The sequence below is a fragment of the Acanthochromis polyacanthus genome, chromosome 4 (assembly GCF_021347895.1).
Source record: "Acanthochromis polyacanthus isolate Apoly-LR-REF ecotype Palm Island chromosome 4, KAUST_Apoly_ChrSc, whole genome shotgun sequence".
Classification (NCBI taxonomy): Eukaryota; Metazoa; Chordata; class Actinopteri; family Pomacentridae; genus Acanthochromis; species Acanthochromis polyacanthus.
In genome coordinates this window covers 37,425,337-37,445,919 of record NC_067116.1, presented here as the reverse complement: position 1 = coordinate 37,445,919, position 20,583 = coordinate 37,425,337, and the positions used below count along the sequence as shown (strand labels likewise).

The window sequence follows — 20,583 nt, the reverse complement described above, 5'->3', positions numbered from 1 at the left end:
TAAAAAATGAACAAATGAATGTTTAATTAAAATTTAGAACAGATATGGACAGGTAAAATCAAGTGAGGTCTAAGGATTAACCGTGAAGCTTTTTTGTCCAACAACTTTTCTATGCAAAAGTAGAGGTTCCCTGAGAGGATGCTGTTCCTGTTATGAGACATGCAGTATACTGCGTTATGACAAGTTTAAAAGTACAAAAACACGTCTCCTTTCTCATTTTTGCCCAGTTTCTGCTTTGTTTTACCCCATAGAGGAACCGGAGATCTTAGTTTTCCATATTAATACCAGTGACTATACAGAAATAAAGTCAATTTTGATGTAAATTGATGCAGAAAAGGCACAAAATGGTGCATAAAAAAGTCACCAGAGTACAGAAAATGAAATATTTGATGCTCAGTATTTTCTAGGGGGACCACACCCACCCCTCTGATTAACATGAGCCCTCCAAAACCTATGAATGAATGAACCAATAAATATAACAACCACAACTGTTTATGACTCTGAATCATAGCTACACCATCCAGTGTTTGCTAGAAGCTTCAAATGACAGATTCAGTAGCTGTAAGAGCTAATAACACTCATTTTTAAGATTCATTAAGCTTAATTTCACTGCTTTTCTACATTTTTAATCAAACAAAGATATAATCTGATCATCACATGCTGGAGTCAGTTTCGCGTGTCCACATAGTTTCCATCTCGGAAACTCGCTGACTGCGTCACCAGTCCTCTTACCTGAAGGTATTTCGAGAAAGACCCGCCCCATCCGCGTATGGACCAATCAGCGGCCTCCTCGGAGCCGCGCTAACAGACGGGCGCCTTCTGTAGCTTTTATAGAAGAGAGCTGAAAGTTTCTGCAAACAGCCGCTCAGAAGTTCATGTGGGAATCAAGTTGGAGTGAAATCTGCGTTTTAGAGAATCTTCGTGATGGCGAAGCGAACAGGAAGACTGAAGAACCAGCTGCCGACTTGCTATTATGAAGGATATCTGGAGAAGAGGTCGTTTAAAGACAAGGTAGGACTTTTCTGTTTTCTTGTTCGACATGTGATGACAAGAACTGCAGAAATCTACTTAGTAAATCACTGTTGAAGCTTCAGATCTTCTGTTATCTGCGTTTACTAGAGGAAAACAATTGAACAACAAAAAAATGGATTAAACTGGCCTCAAGTTACTAAAGTGCATCAGGTGCTTTTGCCCAAAAGTTGTATTTTGTTTTATTTTGTTGTTATCGTCATTATTATGAGGCAAAGAATAGAAGCAGATCCTCCTAACTAAGAAACTGGAACATGGAAAATGTTTTACATTTCTGCTTGAAAATGTTCATTAAAGAGGCAAAAAGGAGAAAAAAGGTTTGATGCACATTTTTGCTACCTGGTGTGCAAGTGTTAATATGTTTAAAGACGTATAAATACTACGAATAATAATTTTAAAAATGTGTTTAAAAGTTATGTATAAAATTATATAATATTTTTATTTCAGACATATTTTTAAAAATTCTTTTTATTATTTATTTAGTTTTTATTTATTTCATTTCATGCCAGTATTGTGCGTGTTCAAGAGACAGAAACATGGATTATTTGTCATCTCAATAAAATGCAGAAATTTTTAGGGATCTTTTTAAAGCAACCTTAATGTGTTTTTTTAATATCAGCGTTATTCACATGTCTGTACAGATGTACTCTGCTTTTTCAGGTGATAGTGTTAATATTAATATTTTATTTTTCTTATCCACAGTAGCTTCAACTTAACAGTTCAATGACATGCTTTCAGATTTTATTAATGCTAGTTTAAGTGTTAATGTTTCTGGGAACAGCAGCCTGTTACGTATTTTCTCGTACGTTCATGTGGACTTTGACTTGAGTTTCTCATCTGCGTCTCCAACTGGTCTGACGGCTTTCCTGCTCTTCGTGTTGTAAAAAGTTTAGACTGAACCAGGAACTGCCAGGAGGGTAAAGACTCAAACTGGCACGGCTGGTCTTTGTGCATAACAAAGCAGAGCAGCCCTCGTTTAAACGTAAAAATCACATTTTTAAAATCAACATTCTTTGGGTCTGTCTCAGTGTCTGAAGAAAGACGTGTTCTTTTACATCTGGGGATTATTTTTGGACTAATTTTGACCTACTTCCTTCCTTCCTCTGAAACATACAGTGATGATTACAAACTGATTCACGTAAAAAAAAATCCCATCTGACATTCCTACAGACAGTTGATTCACACTTCCATTTAATTAATCCTCTTCACGTTCAGGCCATTCCAGCTAAACAGTGTTATTATTATCGTCACATGGGTTTCTATTACAATAACTTGACTCATCAGGTGAAATCCAAACATGTCATCAACACAGACCTGCCCTGTTTACCGTCTTGTTACGTTACATGACTTCATTTTATCCGCTTTTAGTGATTATTATAGAATATCCATGCACCTTAGGTAGTTAGATAGAACTGTTTTCCTACTACTTACTCACTCAAATTCACTTTAAATCACTGATAGATTTTAAATTAGAAGCGTTTTTTTTATGGTATAGTGTTCTAAAGCAAGAGCATCTACTCTCCTTTAATGTTAATGTTACTAATCTGTCTTTTTGTTGTTTTATGTTGTTGTATGTAAACTGCTGAACACTTGTATTTGGATTAATAAAGTATCTATCTATCTATCTATCTATCTATCTATCTATCTATCTATCTATCTATCTATCTATCTATCCTATTCTTTGTTTTTCTTTTATATTCATCTCCATGTCTTTCATTTGTTTTGTCTCAGACGTCCAGGAAACTGTGGACGTGTCTTTGTGGAAACACGCTTTTCTTCTTCAACGATAAGAGAGACAGCGATGTAAGTCATCCCAGAGACATAAAACACACAGATTTGCAAATTATCTCTTAAATTATCCTCTTTTTTGTTGACTCTGTGTGTGTTTTTCATCAGTACGTAGAGAAAATGGATCTCAGAGGACTGATCTCAATAACAGACGACAGCAGCCAGGACCGGAACTTAGACGCAGCCAGACTCAACGTCCAGATGAAGGATGAGAACATTAAATTCACTGTGAGGGAATTTATGGAACACATGTTTTGTTTTTTGTTTTTTTCATAGTAATTACTCTTTTGTTGACAGTTTTTTCTCTTTTGTCATCTCTGCAGGCCCCAAACGCAGAAGCTCGTGAGCTTTGGAAGGGTTATATCAACTCTGTGGCAAAGGTCAGTGACATTGATTTCACTTTATAGACAAAACAGTAGAGATTTTATCATCTCACACAATCCTATACACTCATTCGCATGCAGTTAACTGATGGAATGGAGGAGATTTGTCCCCACTCAGTATTTAGAAAATAAAATAATAATATAATAAGATGAAAATAAAGATCAAATGAAAATACATTGGATAAAAGATGGGAAATAAAACCTGCTAAATATAAAATACAGTGAAAGAATGCAAGATTACAAGATGTTATACACTTAAAGTTGCATAAAATATTTAATTTGCATGTAATTAACTTACATCTGCTGCTCTTAAGTACAAGATTACGATAACCCGGATGACTGAAAATCCACACGTACACTTTGTAGATTTACTTTGCTAATGTACACTACAATTTGTGAATAAATTGTGGTATGATATTCTAGATTCAAATGGAAATTCACCTCTATCTGCTCCAACATTAAAGTGTTAATCGCATTAATACATCAAGAATTACAATCCAATAATAAACATAGTTCTGAAATAGGCCATTCTGCGTCATGACGACTGCTACTTTTACTCAAGAGTGGCTTTAAATGCATTTTACCTGTACCAGAGCGTTTCTACACTGTAGTATTTCTACTTTTTCGTCTCCCTGCAGCTGTCTGTGCCCACCTCCCTCAACCTGCTGCCTGGTCAGATCCACATGCTGAAGGAGGCTGTAGAAAATGAGAGAGAAAGGCAGAAAAGCGCTCCCCAACCTCCTCCTCCTCCTCCTGCCGCCAGCTGCTCTCCTTACGTCACCCCTCAGCCAGACATGCCAGCGTCAGTATTAACACCTTTTCTCAATCTAGTAAATACAAAGTACATTTTTAATCAGTTCTGAGCTTTCGTCTCAACTAATGTGCCTTAAATTGTGACTGAATTTTATGGAAAAATCATGAAGAATCGATGCTTTTTAAAATAAAACATGGCTTTGATTGCACAGATAAGCCGATGCTGGAATGTATGTTTTTATATAATGATTTAACCCTCCTGTTGTCCTCATTTATGGGCACAAAAAATAGTTTCCTTGTCTGAAAAAAATTCAAAAATTCACAAAACCTTCAGGAAGAAAATTCCAGTAATTCCTTAAAAGTTTCCCTTAAAGGTTTTATTTTAAAAAAAAATCCACCGAATTTGGCAAAAAAATTCTTGTAAATATTTTCTAAAAATGACTAAAAGTTTTTCAAAAAAATCCTAAAAATATCTATAGTGATTACACATATATCAGTAAAACTTCTAATATTTTCTTTAAGAATATTCACAAAAAAATCAACCAAAATCCAGCAAATTTCGCTGGATTTTGGTTGATTTTTTGGGAATATTCTTAAAGAAACATTTTTAGCATTTCTTTTTTCCACCAAAAATGTTCAAAGATTTCCCAAAAATGTTGAAAATGTGGACATCAGAAGTTTTACTTTGAAAACATTTTTTTTTTTCCACATTTTCAAACTTTAAAACGGTCAATTTGGGTTAAAGATGTGAATTTTAGCTTCACTGGAAGGCCCAAATAGCCTTAGCTGCCTTCCAGAGCCTTTATCATACTGTACATACACTATGTGGCTCTGTCTGTCAGTTTTTAATAACAAATAGAACTCGCTTGTTGTTGAGCGACAGCTTTGTTGACTCGTGTCATCGCCGTGTTTTTCTGCAGCTGTTATCACGCCGTGTCACGCCTGGAGGCAGAGCTGCTGCTGGACAGAGAAGCCAAGAGAGGAAACCTGCTGCTGAGGCCTGGAAGTAGCGGGAACTCTTTCGCAGTCTCCACCAGGCAGGATCATGACGGGTACGCACACATATTTAGAGCACAAACACGCCGTCACAGGTCAAATACATATACTGTGTGTGCATACTGATTATCTAAATCATCTTTAACCCTCTGAGCTTCAAAACTTGTTGTGGGGTTTGAAAGGCAGGACATTTATCACGGCTAGAAACTGTCAAAACAGAAAAAATAGGTTAATATTTAACTCTCTAACAGTCCTTAAAGGAATAATCTGAGACATGGGGTTCTGTCAGGAAAATTAACCACGTCTACACTTAAAATAGTTTTATTTTACAAATCTCCTTCAAAAGTGAACCATTTGCTCTAGATTCTGTAAAACATTTCTGAGCTCCTTTAGTGCAGCTGAGAAGCCATGAATGACTCGGCTGTGACCGACAGCGTTTTCAGGTGAACTGCAGGCAGTGTATTCTCAGAGAGGAGAGGAGACGACAAGAGAGCATGAGAGGAAAATGAAGCTGACTTGATCATAAAAATGAATGCAGCATGGCTCAAAAACAGTAAACAGAGGAGTAAGCTGTCACCAGGTTGTTGGAAGATACATTCACTGTGGTGAAACATCTGTCTAGAGCTGAAAAATGCTAAATTCCTAGAAGCTGTACAAATGAGAGTACTAAAATATGTACAGCATGTGCAGCCCTCGGATATCTGTGGATCTTTGGAAATATGTGTACGTCTTGATTCCAGTTTGTTTTCAATTTTGTAAAGCAGATAATAGAAGAAATTTTTTTTATGGTTAAACCTGTAAAACCCACTGTTGCAAAAATACATGTTTTATTTTTATTTTTTAATAAACTTTTTTTTTAAATTAATAATTAATTAAATTAATTTTACTTTTATTTTTTTAGCTTTTTTGCAAATTTTTTCTATACTTGGTTTTCTGTATATTATTGTTATTTTACTTTTATTTTTGTTAATTTTTTCTATATTTGGGTTTATGTATATATTTGTTATTGTTATTTTTTTAGTGTTTTTGTTTATTTTTTCTGTATATTATTATTGTTATTTAGGGTTTTTTCCCCTATATTTGGGTCTTACAGGGTTAATCACAATATATCTATATCATTCTACACAGAAGACATTTTTGAGCTCCCTATGCTTCGAGACATGGTTGCTCTGTTTCCATAGAGGTGCAGGACTTTATATTGCGGTGAAAAATGAGCCCACAGTGAGTAAAAATGCGACAGGAGCAGAGAAAGCACCCAGTGTTTGAAACTCAGAGTGTTTAAAAAGGACTGCAGGAGTGTAGAAATCGGTAGAGGCTCAGTCGCTTTCCATGATGACCAAAGGCAGCGACCGATGAAATTGTCAATCCAATCAGTCGATCTAATCTCCTCTTAACAATCAGATTTTTCACTAATTTTAGGGTCTTTTTATGCGTTTGTGATTTTGAGTTGCAGTTGTCGTGAAAGAGTTCTCAGAATCTTTGCTCTTTTTTCATTTTTTTCTCTGTATTTGTCTCTCTTTCAGTCCTGTATTCAGACACTACCGGCTGACTCGTAATCCTGAAGGAGGCTTCATCATCGACGTGGACAATCCTGTGAGTATTACAACTCAGGCCAAGATCAAAGCTTGATTATTTTATATAACAGGTGAAGGAAGCAGGTCGGGTTTCTCCGGTGTTAAGTAACTCAGTAATTCAAAAGGAAGCCTTTGTTATCCTTTATCTGCTGTGTAGAACTTGGCAGTAACAAACAAAAGAAAATATGCAGCTTGCACTTGATAGCTGAAGTTTTTTATGGCTTTATTGGGGACAGGGTGATAAAAGAAAGAGCATGTGATCTCGTAGTCACAGCAAAAAGTGATTATCAGTAAAAAATAAAAGTGAGCTGCCAGTAAACCAACATCCAGTGATGCCAGTGCAGAGATCAGACATATTTGTTTGTGTGTGAGGTTTTAATTTGTCATTATCTTTGTTCACACTGCTGCCATAAAACAACAAGCGTCTGTGTGTGTCCAGTTTACACAGGTCTAAGTCTTGGTATTTACGACACACATCTGTTGCTGACCTCGATTACAAACAGTGTTGCAAGAGTTTTAATATTCACAGACTTCTATCTATCTGCAGATTATATAAAGTTTTGAGCTGCAACACACCCCGTTTTATTTCCCGATTGTGTGTCATTGTTCTTTAGTTGATAAAAGCTCTTGTTCTCCGTGCAGGTCCACTGTGACACCCTGTATGAGGTGATCGACTACTTAGTGGAGAAAACTGACAGAGTTTTGATCCCCCTCATCATCGAGGAAGCGTACGAGAAGAACATCTGTACGTACAAACTCTATACACTTTGTTTTCTCTTGTCATTATTTTTCCAAGATCCAAAAAGCATGACTGATCTAAGTTCTTGGGCTTTTCCCACAGCTTTTATTCAGTCTGATAAAGAAAATGGAGAACAGAAGGTTGTCGTCCCGCCAACTCTTCCTCCTAAACCAGGTAACACAAACACACGCCTAGTCATTCAAACATGTTGGCTGACCTGCTTCTTTTGCCAATTTGAACTCATGAGTTAGAAATTCCTCCTCTTCAATCGCATGAATTAATGTTGGATTTTTTCCAAGTCATGGTAGCATCAGGAAATACTTCTGATTATTTTATTTTTTTTAACACCATGTTGTGTTAAAAAATGATGAAGTGGCTGCTACGTCCTCAAAAAGCAACACATTCAAAGTGGTTGATAACTGACATAAATCTGCTGTTCAAAACACAAGTTAATAGGATCAGGAGCAATTTTAAGCTCAATTTAAGGCCCCATCCACACGAAGACAAAACGCTGAACAGTTTCAAAAACGATCGCCATAAAGACGAAGGCGTCTCAGAAAATGTGTGCGTCTACATCAGGGGTGTCAAACTCAGTTCCTGGAGGGCCACTATCCTGCATGTTTTAGATGTTTCCCTCTTCCAACACACCTGATTCAAATGATCAGCTTATCATCAAGCTCAGCAGAAGCCTGATAACGAGCCTGATCATTTGAATCAAGTGTGTTGGAAGAGGGAAACATCTAAAACATGCAGGATAGTGGCCCTCCAGGAATGGAGTTTGACACCCCTGGTCTACATGAATGCACTCGATACGCATGGAAACGCTGTACAACACATGCCAGACCTCTAGGGGTGCTGTAGCGATATGACGGAAACGCGCAAACAGAAGAAATAAACCCCTTTTCCGGGGTGTATCCATAAAGTGCCGTAATGTGTCCTCGATAATTGTTTGTTCAACTCGGTGGTGATTGAGAAGAAGGAGATTTTGCTGCAACAGGGATAGTAGGGTCACTAGCTTCATCAGCACATTTGCTACACTGTACGCTGCCATTATTGTTTTCGTTGCCACGTGTGGCGCATGCGTGTCAATGAAGATACGAAACTATGACGCTAGCGTATCTGAAAAGTAGGGGCCAGTAAACACCGAGCTGCGTATACGGCATTTCAAAATCTTTCCACTCTGGAACCTGGTTTCAAAAATGATCATTTACAGACCAAAAGAGATGTCTTCATGTGGATGATACGCAGATTCGGCAAGAAACTTATGCGTTTACACCTCGGTTTGTCTTCGTGTGGACGGGGCCTAAATAATTTAGGATCATCAGAAAGTCTCGACTACTACAAAAATTCTGAGGTCTCAGCTGAACTGCAGGCTGTGTAAATGCAGCATGGCTCAGAAACAGTCTACAGAATCAAGTTGTTAAGATATAATCAGTTAACGGGGTGAGAAGTGTGAAAAGTGTTCGTAAAAATGAGAGTAGTAAAACATCTGAAGCACGTGCAGCCCAAAGCCATCAGTGGATACTTGGAAATGTGCTATACATCTTGATTTCAGTATATTTTTTAAACTTTTTTAACAGATAATCGGATAAATAAATTAAGGCCTTATCTGCTGCAAATTGACTCTATTCCCCATCCTTCTGCATTTTAATGTGGCTACAGTTGCATTTCAGCACTTCATAAACAAATGCTTAAATCAGGAGATAAATAGAAGATGGATCATTACTATTCCTCAGTATTTGATCATTTTCTATTTTACTCTCATACATGCTTGAAGTCCTCTGAAGTTCTGTTATTGCACTGATAAAATGAGCTTAAAATACGGCTTTTCTTTTATTGTAATGCGGTAAGAAAGCCAGACAAGGAAATAAACATAACCTGAGACTTTGCAGCAAATTAAGGATTCTTAAAATTGATCAAAGTAAATTTAATAATGCTGAAAATCCTGCTGTCTTGTTTTAGCTTTTTAGTTAGTGTTTTAATCAAATATTACAGACCTAGGAAGCTTTATGGTGTTTAAAACATGTGTCACCACCAGTAATCAGCATTCTATTTATTATCTCATTCTGAAGAACTTCTACGTTGTTGTTGTTTTAATAGAGTTAAATGCAGTTTTTTGTCTATTTTCAAAAGGACAGTAGATGTAAATCAGCTGCCAGCAGCCTGGAGCAATTACTTCTAATTTTGCTAAAACAAAACTAGAACTTATTAAAAAAGGGTTTTAAAACAAAGTGGTATCACTGAGGTTTTACTGTGGAGGAATGGTTGCATTGTGAGCTCTCCACACCCGCATAATTGGTCATGGTTTGCTTGTTTTAACTTTGGACTTTGAAACCAAACACTAAAGTCAACAGCTAATGTTAAGACTGTGGCCATTAAGCAGACACAGCTTCTGTTGTGCCCGATAACATTCGCTGATAAGCTCCACACACGAGCTTCAGTCAACGCCAAATTTACTCTGATAAGCCCCGCACGAGAGGTGAATATCTCCACAAAATGTCATGGAAAACAATCTACAGCTTCATCTCTACGTGCTGCTTTTCCCTCCATACAACCAGCATGCGTTGCTGCGGTCTTGTGAGTCGTCTGCTGTGGGTTAACTGGTTTCATGAGGCATAGCTGTGGTTGTTTACCATCTTTTATCAGCACTGTGATAATCATAATTACATGTTTTGTTTCTCAGTTGCTATAAAAATACCACATCGTGAGCCAGAGCCGGAACCAGATCCAATCATAGAGGAAAACATCTATCTGAATGATGAGTGTGAGTATAGCTCTCTGCCAGCTGCCCCATCAATCAGTAATCCATCAATCGTCAGCATTTGCAAACACAAACAGGTACGACTTCATTTTTTCCACGCTGTCGCTCACTAATATCTGTGTTCAAACAGTTGAAGAAGAAAAGGGGGAGGAGGAGGAGGATTCCTCGCCTGCTCCGCTGCCACGTAAGTTTTATCTTATCTTTCCATCTGAGCAGCTCTACAGAGCATACTTCCTTCACCAGCTGCATGCTTCAAATCGCCACTTACATCCGTGTGCTCTTTAACAGCAGAGAACAAACCCCAGAAGAAGCCGCTGATGCCTCCGATCGCTGCTCCTCGAAGGTCACTCAACGCTGCAACACCTTCCTCCACCGCCTCGTCCACAAACACAGATCCCAGGATGAGATCAGACACAGACCCTTACAAACACAGTAAGTCCTACTTTTAAATACTTCCAGATATATTTGCATTCTTGCCATAATATTAAACTATAATTGTTCCATTTGCCACAGTGCCTCTTGCAACAATATCAGAGCTGAAGCTGAAGTTCGAACAAAGGGCGAAGACTCAGCAGTGACATCTTCTGGTTGGATCCTCTTAAAGCCATCTGTGAAAAAGTGCCAGAGCAGAGCAGGGCAAAGCAAAGCAGAGCCGCTGTCCAGTTTATCGCTGGAAGATGCAGGAAGGAGCAGAGACGAGTTTGTTTCCACACTGATAACATCCTCCTCCTTGGCCTCGAGGCTCGGCTGCTCCTCGTCGGTTTGCTGTCAGCAGCAAAGCCTCTCTGAAGATTAACGCCGCATCGATCCGCCCTCTTCTTGGACGCTCATTAGCAGATTGATTGACTGTAAAGGAGGATGTTAACGTCACATTATCTGTGCCGTGTTTCTCTTGTACATTTTGCACATTTGCCACCGACTGTGGTTCTTTATCAGATTCAGTATCAGTGTTTTTTTCAGTTTATTTTTTCTGTTAAAGTTTATATTAGAAGGCTAAATTTGTTCTGCCTTACAGACGTGATGTTCATATACACTTTACATGTATAAATATATATATATATATATATATGTGTAGAGAGAGAACACAAAGTATTACTGCTTCTCCACAGTGATTCAAACCCTTGATGGAAGAAAAAACAGAACTTACAGTTGAACTATTTTACCTCTTGTATGTGAATGTATTGTATATAGTTGTTCAGTGAATCTGCTGCATATTACGTGCCATGAAAACCGTAAATGAAGTCCCGTACTTTGTCTGTTTTACACCGTTTTTATACTCCTGAGCTTCTTCTCTAACTCCGTTTTCTCCCTTTGTTGAAATAGACGTGCGAGAAGAAACTGCTCTCACTCCTTTATTACCTCAATGACTGATACATTATAGTGGAAAAAATTAAACTATTTACAATAAAACTGTGACGTTTTTGTCAGCATGTGAAATAAAGTGAACGTAATCCTCTGTAGCAATATTGCCTTATTAAACGTTAATTTAATAAGTCTGCACTCGTTGATATTCTATTACCGTAATTGGGGCACCACCCGGAGTTGAATCTACCGGGAAATTATTAATCAATCTTAATAAAAATATTATTAATGGATTGATAAATTTGATAAGTTAGTCAGTCTAATATCTGAATGTCGAGAATCCTCGAAAAACATTGACCCCAGTCAACACACATGAACGTAAAAGAGACTGTAATTTTGGTCTAAATGAAAGATATTTATTAACCAATATAATGATAAACACAGGAATTAATACAGTGACAAATATGGAATAGATAAATGCTGTGGGTGTATGTGTGTGTGTGTCTGTGTGTGTGTAGATTATTTATGTTTGCATTTCTAATCTGAGATTATGGCACTGAGTAATCAGACCGTGAGAAACAAATATCGAGGAGTTTAACAATTTAGAATATGAACGACGGTGAGTGATCAAACGGAGTGATTAATATTAAATCAAGCTATTATTTTTGACATCAACCATTAGTTTAGATCACACGTCAGCTGGTCTTACTTTGCGTTGGAGAAGAGGGATCACACGAAGCTCAGAGACTGGGACGGGTTGCTGTGCACCGGCCCTCGTTGAGTTCGAGAGTCGGCTCGGGAGCTGCGCTGTTTGGCTGCTATGGCAACGCTTCGTCGTCCTGTCTACTTCGAACCTCGCGTGTCCTAGGGGTCTGGCTTGACCCGGTTCGTCTGGTGGTCAGCTGGCGGTGGCGAGGGCTGAAACAGCCGGCGTCCTTCTGGGTTGATTTTGTCAAAAATAATTATTTGGAGGCTGAAGGCTCACGTTCTATTTCTGCCGGTCAGGTATAGGTGAGGGCCGAACAGACTGGAACTCTTCAGCGGGGAATGATAAAAGCGACGGAACAGAATCGAATTGGTTCCTATCAAAATTAAATCGTAAATAAAACAAAATTGTAGATCTGGTTGTTGGAGATGAACAAAAATATCTATTCTGAACAAAAAGAAAAATTGAATAAGAAGTTGTGGCTAATAGAGTGCCAGCCTCTATAGCTGCGAAGTTTGGAAAGTGGAAAAAGAACAAACAGGGCGCGCCTAAAGAAAAAGGAAGATTCGCTTAGCGTAGTTTAAGATCGTCAGGGTCGAACAAAGCGAAAAAGAGGAAGAGAGCGAACAAAGAAACGTGAAGCTTCTTATAGTTTAGGCTAGAGGAGGAGGGTACCTAGGAGTTTAGGCGCGAGTCTGACACTCTGGGGGTCCCCCTCCCTGTGGGCTCCGGATGGGAGATTAGAGCCGATCAGATAGTGAATTAAAAATATTAAAGCGCGCAAACAAAACGATCTGTTTACTCTGTCATAATCCAGAACACTACTTTTAACACAATCAAAGTGTATAACACGATAGAACATTCTAGCTACTAGAAATATGTGAGTTATTTGTTTAATCATAGGTTTGTGTACTCTATCTAATGATTATGTGGATCACAGTGTACATAAGACAACATGGTGTACATAAGGAGGTAAAGAAACAATTTCCAACTCTTTTCGACCTGTATAAAACACACTTTTATGATTAATTTCAGTGAAATCCTTGATAATGTCATGGCATTCCGACGTCAATAGGGGGCAATGTTGAACTGTGGAAGAAATGGGTTAGGCAGACAATAAACTTTCAGAATTAACATCTCAGGACAGAAATATGCTAGAGACGTCGGAGTTGGACTAACATGTATAACAAATTATTATTTCAACTTTGATATTTTCAAAATCACAAACAAAATTTCAGAAGCACAATTTTTAGAAAGAGAGTCCTTATTGGCATCAAACAGACTGAGTGTCTTTCTGCAGCCCTCCCGGGGTGACGGAAAGGTCCTTAGATATTTATGACTCTCAGTATCTGATCGTGAGGGAGGGAGACTGCATGGCGTCTGTGAAGATGAGTTCAGTTAATCAAAGGATAGGAACCAAAAGGGAATAAACAGTCCTTTAGATGCAAATTTAGGAAGGTGTGAAACATTTGTGTCCCCTTCCACTTCTCTGCAAGGGGTCTTAGTATCTTTCGTGAAGGTAGGAATACAAGAAAACATGCAAATACAACAATCCATGTGAGAGTCTGAAAAAAGGGGGTTTTCTCCTAGTCAGATCACAGGTCACCGTAAATGAATTTTACGAGGCTTTTGGTGAAAGGTGCAGATGTCTCTGAAGCCATAAAAATCCACTTTGGGGCTCTTCGTTTGTTTGTTTAAGCTTTCTGAGAGGAGAGAGTTTTGTTTTTCCTGTGAGATGATGTTCCCGTGGAATGTCTGGGGCCTCTTGAAGCTGGATGTTGACTACATACCCCCACTTTGGAACGATGTTGCTGTCCAGGAACTTCGGTCCAACCAGATCGGGAACATCCGAGGTCGTCAGGAACACAAAGGCACAACAGGTGCTGACCTGACTATGGTTGATGTCAAATGTTAGTATACTAATAACTAAAAAAAAAAACCTAACGGTTAGTTGGTTAGCTCCAGTACCACCTATTATTCGATAATCTGTAAAGTGTAAGAGTTAAGATTCTAATAAAGTACATAAGACCTACGGGCTCTAGAAGAATTAAATGAAACTAAATTTATGTACATCATTTCTAAAAGGTGAGTCCCTACAGAAATGTTAAATCAGGGTTAGAATGTTATTTTAGCCAAAGGCTAGTTCGAGAATGGCGGGGTTATTGAATGCATCTTCGTTTCCTAGTTCATGATGTACTTCGATGTCATCAAGTTCTCTTGGTGTACGATCAGTTCCTAGGTTCTTGCGTTTAAAGATTCTATTGAGTCTATTGGTTTGTTGAGTTAGCTGGCACTGAAGATTCTTAGTGCGTTTCGCATAAAAGAAAGCTATACCGAAAACGACTAAGTATCCTAGGCCTACACAGATTGCTAGTACTGTATCTGGAGTCGACCAGGAGTACATCAGTGGTTGATGGGGTGTTTTTGCATGTGAGGCAATCTCTTTAAGAACGTTATCAACGGGACCCACGTCAATAACTTGAGTGCCTTCGTATTTAATTTGGTTGATGGTTTGTGAATCCAATTCTAATGTGTGTTTGTTGAAGAAATCAGAAATTTCAATTTCACTCTCGTATTGGTCAGGATGTAGGTGGTAGAGGGCCAGATCACCGATATGGAAGATAGCACCTTCAGGAACATCGACCCATATGGTTTGGCTTGGTAACTCAACGCGAGAGGAGGTCTCATGTCGATCATAGGCTAGGATGGCGCTTTTGTCTGGAGAATTGACCAGCCATCGGTTACCTACGATCTCAGCGTGTGTTTCAATAATTTGGTGTCTGGGGGTCACGGTTGTAGGACACTGTGACTCTCTGGTCATGGGTTTGAGTCCACAAATTCCATCAGTATTGTCTCGTACAAATGGTTTGCTGGGACACAGGTAGTGTATGTCTTTGGTGAGGGTGCACATTCGTAAATTTGGAGCGAGATAAAGTCCGGGATTGCTGTCATGATAGGCTACTACCTGTGGGGTGTGCACTTTAACGTGAGTCTCACCCTGCCAGGATCCAACATTGATTACATCTTTTAGTCGGTAAATGTTCTCATTTGCCACTATTGGGAGGTTAATGATAAAAGCCATCTCCCTAACCTCCGGATCGACATAGATAGGTACTGCACTACCTAAGGTGTATGCAAGATGAGCTTGCAAGGGGGTTACGGTGTCTCTTGTGGCTGTTGCTAAGAGGTCCTGTACTAGTGAGAGTGGGACAAGGTAAGGAGGAATCCTGCCCATTGCCAGACTGTCTACCGATGAGCTGATATCACGGAGCATGTCGGACATTAACATGGTTACCAGTTGGGTGTGAGCATAGTCAACCTGAAGAACGGATAATAAGGCGTCTACGGCACCAGTGGTTTTTAGCAGGACTTCGCTCTGAGTGTTAAGCACTAGTACGGTGCCCTGTAAGGTTTTGCCGATGGTCTGTAATTGGTCGCGTTGCCGGTCCATTTGTTCCTGGATTACAGGAATTTCGGCTTGGAGTTCACCGATATGTCGTTTAACGGCGGCGATGTTCACAGCGTTAACCGCGGAGACTCCCAGACTAAATAACGAACCCAAGGCGGAAGCTGCAGTTAGTAGCGTTCCAATGAACCGTTTTTCGCGCCTATTGATACCGGTTAGTTCTGAACGGGTGATTGTAAATTTCTGTAATTGGGTTAGTACATGAGTAATGTCTATTTCAGCATGGGTGATGACCTCTTTGTTCCAGCGGATTCCCGCCCATGAGGTCATCTTGGCCGTGGTGGAGACGTGTCGTTTACATACCGTCTCTGGGTGGAACCGGACAAACACTTTCTGTGTGTGCAGCCGGCAGTTTGTTATCAACAAGCCGGATTGTTCTTGTAGAACAATCCCTGAGGCGGGTCCTGGCTCAACAACTTCAGGGTGCGCCGGGACCACAGTCCATCCAAGCATCAAGATAGTGAGCAGCCAGATCATCCTATCGAAAGACATATATACAAGGTTAGGGAATCGCGGATGATCAGGCTGGTAATTAAATTTTAACCCCCACTTTGTTGTTTATGGGGTCGTTAGTGATCATTAACAACGTTAGTAGGGCACTTGACTGAGGACGAGTCACCTGTTCTAACTAGTTTAGAGGCGTCTCTGAGGTATTTGTTTAACTTCTTCCTATTTCCGGGTCCTATGTTTGGATTCGACCGTATAACTAGTTGTCAGTTAATCTTTAGTCACTGAGGTCTGATTTGGGTCAGGGGTGTCGTTGTTCTCAGGAATGTTTGCAAGGCTCTTGTGTGGTTTGATCTGGTTTCTGTGTACCCATTTGAACTGGGGTTCTTTCCGACCTTTGCTGATCCTAATTCTGTAGACCACAGGGGAGAGTTTGTCTGTGATCATGTAGGGGCCGGACCAGCGAGGGAGGAACTTCCGAGTGAGTCTGCCAGTACTTTGTTTGGCATTTCCAGCTGGCTGGAAAAAGTTGTAGTACCAGACTTTGTCCCCCACTTGGAGTTCGCTTTGGGAAGCTTTTTGGTCGTAGTAGGCTTTGCGCCCTTCTACACTCTTACTGAGGTTTTGTTGGGCGAAAGCGAAGGTGGCCTTCAGGTGTTCGCTTAGATCAGTCATGTATTGGTGAGTTGTGTAGGCTGTGGCCACACAGGCCTCACCTGGTTGGTAGAGCAGGTGGAGGGGAAGAGTCATTTGTCTACCCGTCATCATTTCAAAAGGCGAGACTCCAGTCGAGGTGTGTGGAGTTGCTCGGATGGCCATTAGGACCAAAGGTAGCTTGACATCCCAGTCTCTGTGGTTCGTTGCCACGTATTTCTTTAGGATGCCAACCACTGTTCGGTTGGCCCTTTCTACCTGTCCAGACGCTTGGGGGTGGTGACTGACATGAAGGTTGGCCTTTATGCCGAGCGTTTGCCAGAGTTGTTGAGTGACTTCAGCAGTGAAGTGTGTTCCCCTGTCTGAGTCTATGCGCGTGGGGAGACCGAACCGAGAGAAGATGTGGTTCATCAGTAGCACTGCAGTGGTTTGAGCGGTGTCATTTGGCGCTGGCAGGCCTTCCACCCATTTGGTGAAGGCGCATGTTACTGTCAGAAAGTATTTGTTGCCTCTGGCTGATTTGGTGAGAGGCCCCACCCAGTCGATTTGGAGATCTGACCATGGAAAGGAGATGCCCCTCCGTTGTAGGGGAGCCCTGTGCGTTGCATTGGTTGGTTGGAACTGGCAACAGACCAAGCAACCTTTGATGTAGTCTGCAACGTCTTTCCGCATGTGTGGCCAATAGGCTACCTGTCGGAGTGCAGCATGAGTGGCTTCTGTTCCTCTGTGACCCGCACATGGTGAGTCATGGGCGTATGTAAGCATCACCCCCCTGTGGTTACGAGGCACCACGAACGCAGGTGATGTGAGTGGGTCGGAAACATAAACCAGCAGGCCCATGAGCACCTTCAGCGAGGAGCGGACAGCAAAGAGGTGTTTCAAGTCGGGCACAGAGTCGAGGTCAGAGTCCAGGAGGGTATGGGTGGCAGGATCGGTTAGGTGGAGAACCATCATGTGGATGGCGGGGTCAACAGACTGCAAAGCAACGAGGTCAGATTCGGACCAAGCAAGGGGGACCGATCTGGGGTCCGGGGCAGGTTGGGGAGCTGCGGCTTGAGCGCGAGTCACCACACAGACGCTAAGGGTGGCTGGGGGGTCAGGGGGCGTCACCTAGGGCGGGTGGGAGGGTGTCCAGGCCGGGGACGGTTGGCTCTGGCGGGACAAAGACCCACGGGGTTCCTGTGAGGGCGCCCCTCTTGGCCAAGACGTCAGCCAGATCGTTAAACTCTTTGTCGGGGCCAGGGGTGCGGGAGTGACCCCTGACCTTCTTCCAGTAGAGTTGCATGTCATGGGTAGTGACGATGTGGTCACAGGCCATGAACAACTCCTTGTGTTTCACGGGCTTGCCGTTAGAGGTGCGAAACCCATTACGGCGCCACAGAGGCAGGTGGCAAGAGAAACTCAGCCGGGCGTAGTTGGAGTCAGTGCAGATGACCAGTGCCTGCACCTTGTGCGTCACGGCCATCTGAAGCAAGATCAATATGGCCGCTATTTCGGCGTACTGGGACGACTGAGGTCCCAGCTGGAAGTGCTGCGGTTGGCATGGGGAGTCGTTGACCCAGACGACGCCTACCCCAGCCTGCGGTTGTTCGTCATGGTGGAAAGAACAACCATCCACATAAGCCGTGAACATATCCTGACAGATGTTAGGGTCAAAGTAGTGGTGGTTCGGTGTAGGGAGGCCCGGTGGGTCGGCGACCGGTACGGTTGGTGAAGGGGTGTCATCAGAACACCGCTGACACTCCGCAAGTCCAGTACCCAGAGGGGTTTTCTGGTTCTGGGCGTAGCGGACCTCCATGTCGAAACTTTGCAACGCCATCAGCCAGGACGCCACGCGAGCATTAGTCACAACACCATCCCTGATTCTTTGGCTGTTCAGAAAGGTGACGGGCTGGTGATGGGTCTCAACTATCACCTTTTGTCCGCCAAGGTAGTTGGAGAAGTGTTTGACCGCCCACACCGTGGCTAACAGAGCTTTTTCACAGTCTGTGTACTTCAGTTCAGGGGCTAACAGCGTTTTACTGGCGTAGGCCACCACTCGTTTGTCCAGGTCGTGTATTTGGTACAGGCCTGAGCTCAAGCAGTGGTCAGAGAAGCCCACCTGAAGGTAGAAGTCTTTCTCGCAGTCTGGGTACGCCAGACAAGGGGCAGTACAGAGTTTGTCTTTGAGGGCCTGCATGGCACGGTCGTGTGGTTCAGACCAAACAAACGGTGCGTCTTTCTTAAGCAGGTCGGTTAAGGGTTTTGCCAAGTCAGAGTAATTCTCAATGAATTGCCGTGAGTAGTTACAGATTCCAAGGAAGCTACGAAGCTCGGTGAGGTTGGTTGGTGCCTTGATATTCATGACACCTTGGACACGGTTGACCTGGGGTCGCACACCGTGCGTCCCTACTAGAAGACCAACGTAGTTCACGGAGGTCCTGCACCACTGGCATTTGGACAGCGATATCTTGGCACCAGCCTTAGTGAGTTGACCGAGGACGTGGTCAATTTCAGCCAGGTGGTGGTCGAGCGTGGCGCTCCGCATCAAAACGTCGTCGACGTATATGAGGGTGCCACGATCGTTAGCGTCAGGACAAGCTTTGTTCAAGAAGATGTTGAACTCAGCCGGTGAATTGGCATAACCGAATGGACACCTGGTGAAGGTGTATTGTCGGTTGCGGAAGGTGAAAGCGAGTTTATGTTGGTCTTCAGCGTGCACTGGGATGGTCCAGAACCCCGAGGCGATGTCAAGAGTGGAGAAGTAGTTAGCCTCCCTGACCTTAGGGAGTTCCTGTTCCAAACGGGTCATGGGCCATCGTGACAGCGGCACCTGTTGGTTGAGTCTGCGGTAGTCAATGGTCAGGCGCCATTTACCGTTTGGTTTGACGACTGGCCACAGAGGTGCAGAGTAAGTGCTGTTGCATGGACGTATGATGCCTTTGTCCAACAGTTCGTCAATGATTTCTTGGACAGGCTCATACGAAGCCAAAGGAATCTTATATTGCCGTACGAACACTGGCGGAGCGGTTGGGGCTGTTGGGATGCGTACGGAGTGGATGTCGGTCAGCCCGCAGTCAAGGGAGTCCTGTGCAAAGGAGTCTTGATACTTGCATAAGACTGCACGAAGCTTTTCGCGCTCTTCGTCAGTCTGTAAAGCATCAGCCTCTACAAGCACCTGTTGTAGTTGAGCAGCGAAGGTGGACTCAACTTTGGCGTCCGGTACAGGGTGCGTCGTGTTCCGGTCGCAGTCCGGCGTTGCGGATGGCGCCGAATCGACAGTCAGGACCGAAGCTGTTTGGACCACCATCTGCTCGCCATCGGTCAAGTCGATGCGACTGACCAGGTTGTTGGGGAGCGAGAGGGCGTGGAAGACAGCTATAGCCCTAGAGGGTCTGGTGTATAACACCCCCGTGTTACCGTGGTCAGGCAGCAGCGAAGGGACGTGACCGAATACTGGCACAGCCAGTTCGAAGTCATGAAATTCAGTGCTGATGAGCCAACCTAGCGGTGTTGATTTGGGGATGAGAATGTCCTCGGTAGTGCGGTTATGTACCAGCAGGTGATTGGACCGAGAGCGCAGTTCCATGAGGGGAATGGCTTCAAGGGACAATCCCATGTTGAAGAAAATCGGTGAAGGCTGAAAGAGTGCCTGAGAGTGATTCAGACGTTGACCTGTCTGCATGCATATGCGTATCGCAACGTACTTGGAGGATGCAGGAATCGTGAGGTGCTGTTCGGTGATCACCTGACAAGCTTCAGGGATGGTTTGGCCCGATTTGAGGTTGTCATTGTCGGCTGGGACAGGACCGTCCCTGGCCTCGGTGAGTGACCAAAGAACGTTGTTAATAGTGTCCACTTGGACACCAAGGCGCACCAGTATGTCGCTGCCAACATAAGCAGGGTGTGGTAGGTCAGGAACGACCAAGAAGTGATGAGTGAAAACCTTCGTATGCCATTGGACCTTTAGGGAGCAAATACCTTCGGCGGTTAGTGTCTCACAAGG

At 42.4% G+C, this 20,583-nt stretch overlaps 1 protein-coding gene across 2 annotated transcripts; it reads left to right on the top strand.

Annotated features, from left to right (window-relative positions):
* Positions 1-840: 840 nt before the first annotated feature.
* LOC110964960 (signal-transducing adaptor protein 1-like) lies at positions 841-11,285 on the top strand. 2 transcript variants are annotated; one of them, XM_022213841.2, is made up of 13 exons: positions 841-1,011; positions 2,761-2,832; positions 2,926-3,045; positions 3,141-3,197; positions 3,839-4,002; positions 4,874-5,005; positions 6,473-6,542; positions 7,166-7,268; positions 7,365-7,436; positions 9,946-10,026; positions 10,154-10,207; positions 10,315-10,455; positions 10,537-11,285. In XM_022213841.2, exons 1-13 carry the CDS (start codon positions 925-927, stop codon positions 10,599-10,601), a joined length of 1,218 nt encoding a protein of 405 aa, XP_022069533.2. In that variant the 5' UTR covers positions 841-924; the 3' UTR covers positions 10,602-11,285. The 2 variants fall into 2 exon arrangements, with proteins under 2 accessions (XP_022069533.2, XP_022069532.2); XM_022213840.2 differs by having other exon boundaries at positions 842-1,011; positions 10,312-10,455.
* The last annotated feature ends 9,298 nt before the right edge of the window (positions 11,286-20,583 follow it).

What these genes read in the sequence shown, in the direction of transcription:
- LOC110964960 (XM_022213840.2), top strand. Translation starts at nt 925, where the DNA reads ATGGCGAAGCGAACAGGAAGACTGAAGAACCAGCTGCCGACTTGCTAT. An exon ending in CCTCAGCCAGACATGCCAGC is followed by an intron (nt 4,003 to 4,873) that starts GTCAGTATTAAC and finishes GTTTTTCTGCAG; the next exon opens with CTGTTATCACGCCGTGTCAC. An exon ending in CTCGCCTGCTCCGCTGCCAC is followed by an intron (nt 10,208 to 10,311) that starts GTAAGTTTTATC and finishes GCTCTTTAACAG; the next exon opens with CAGAGAACAAACCCCAGAAG.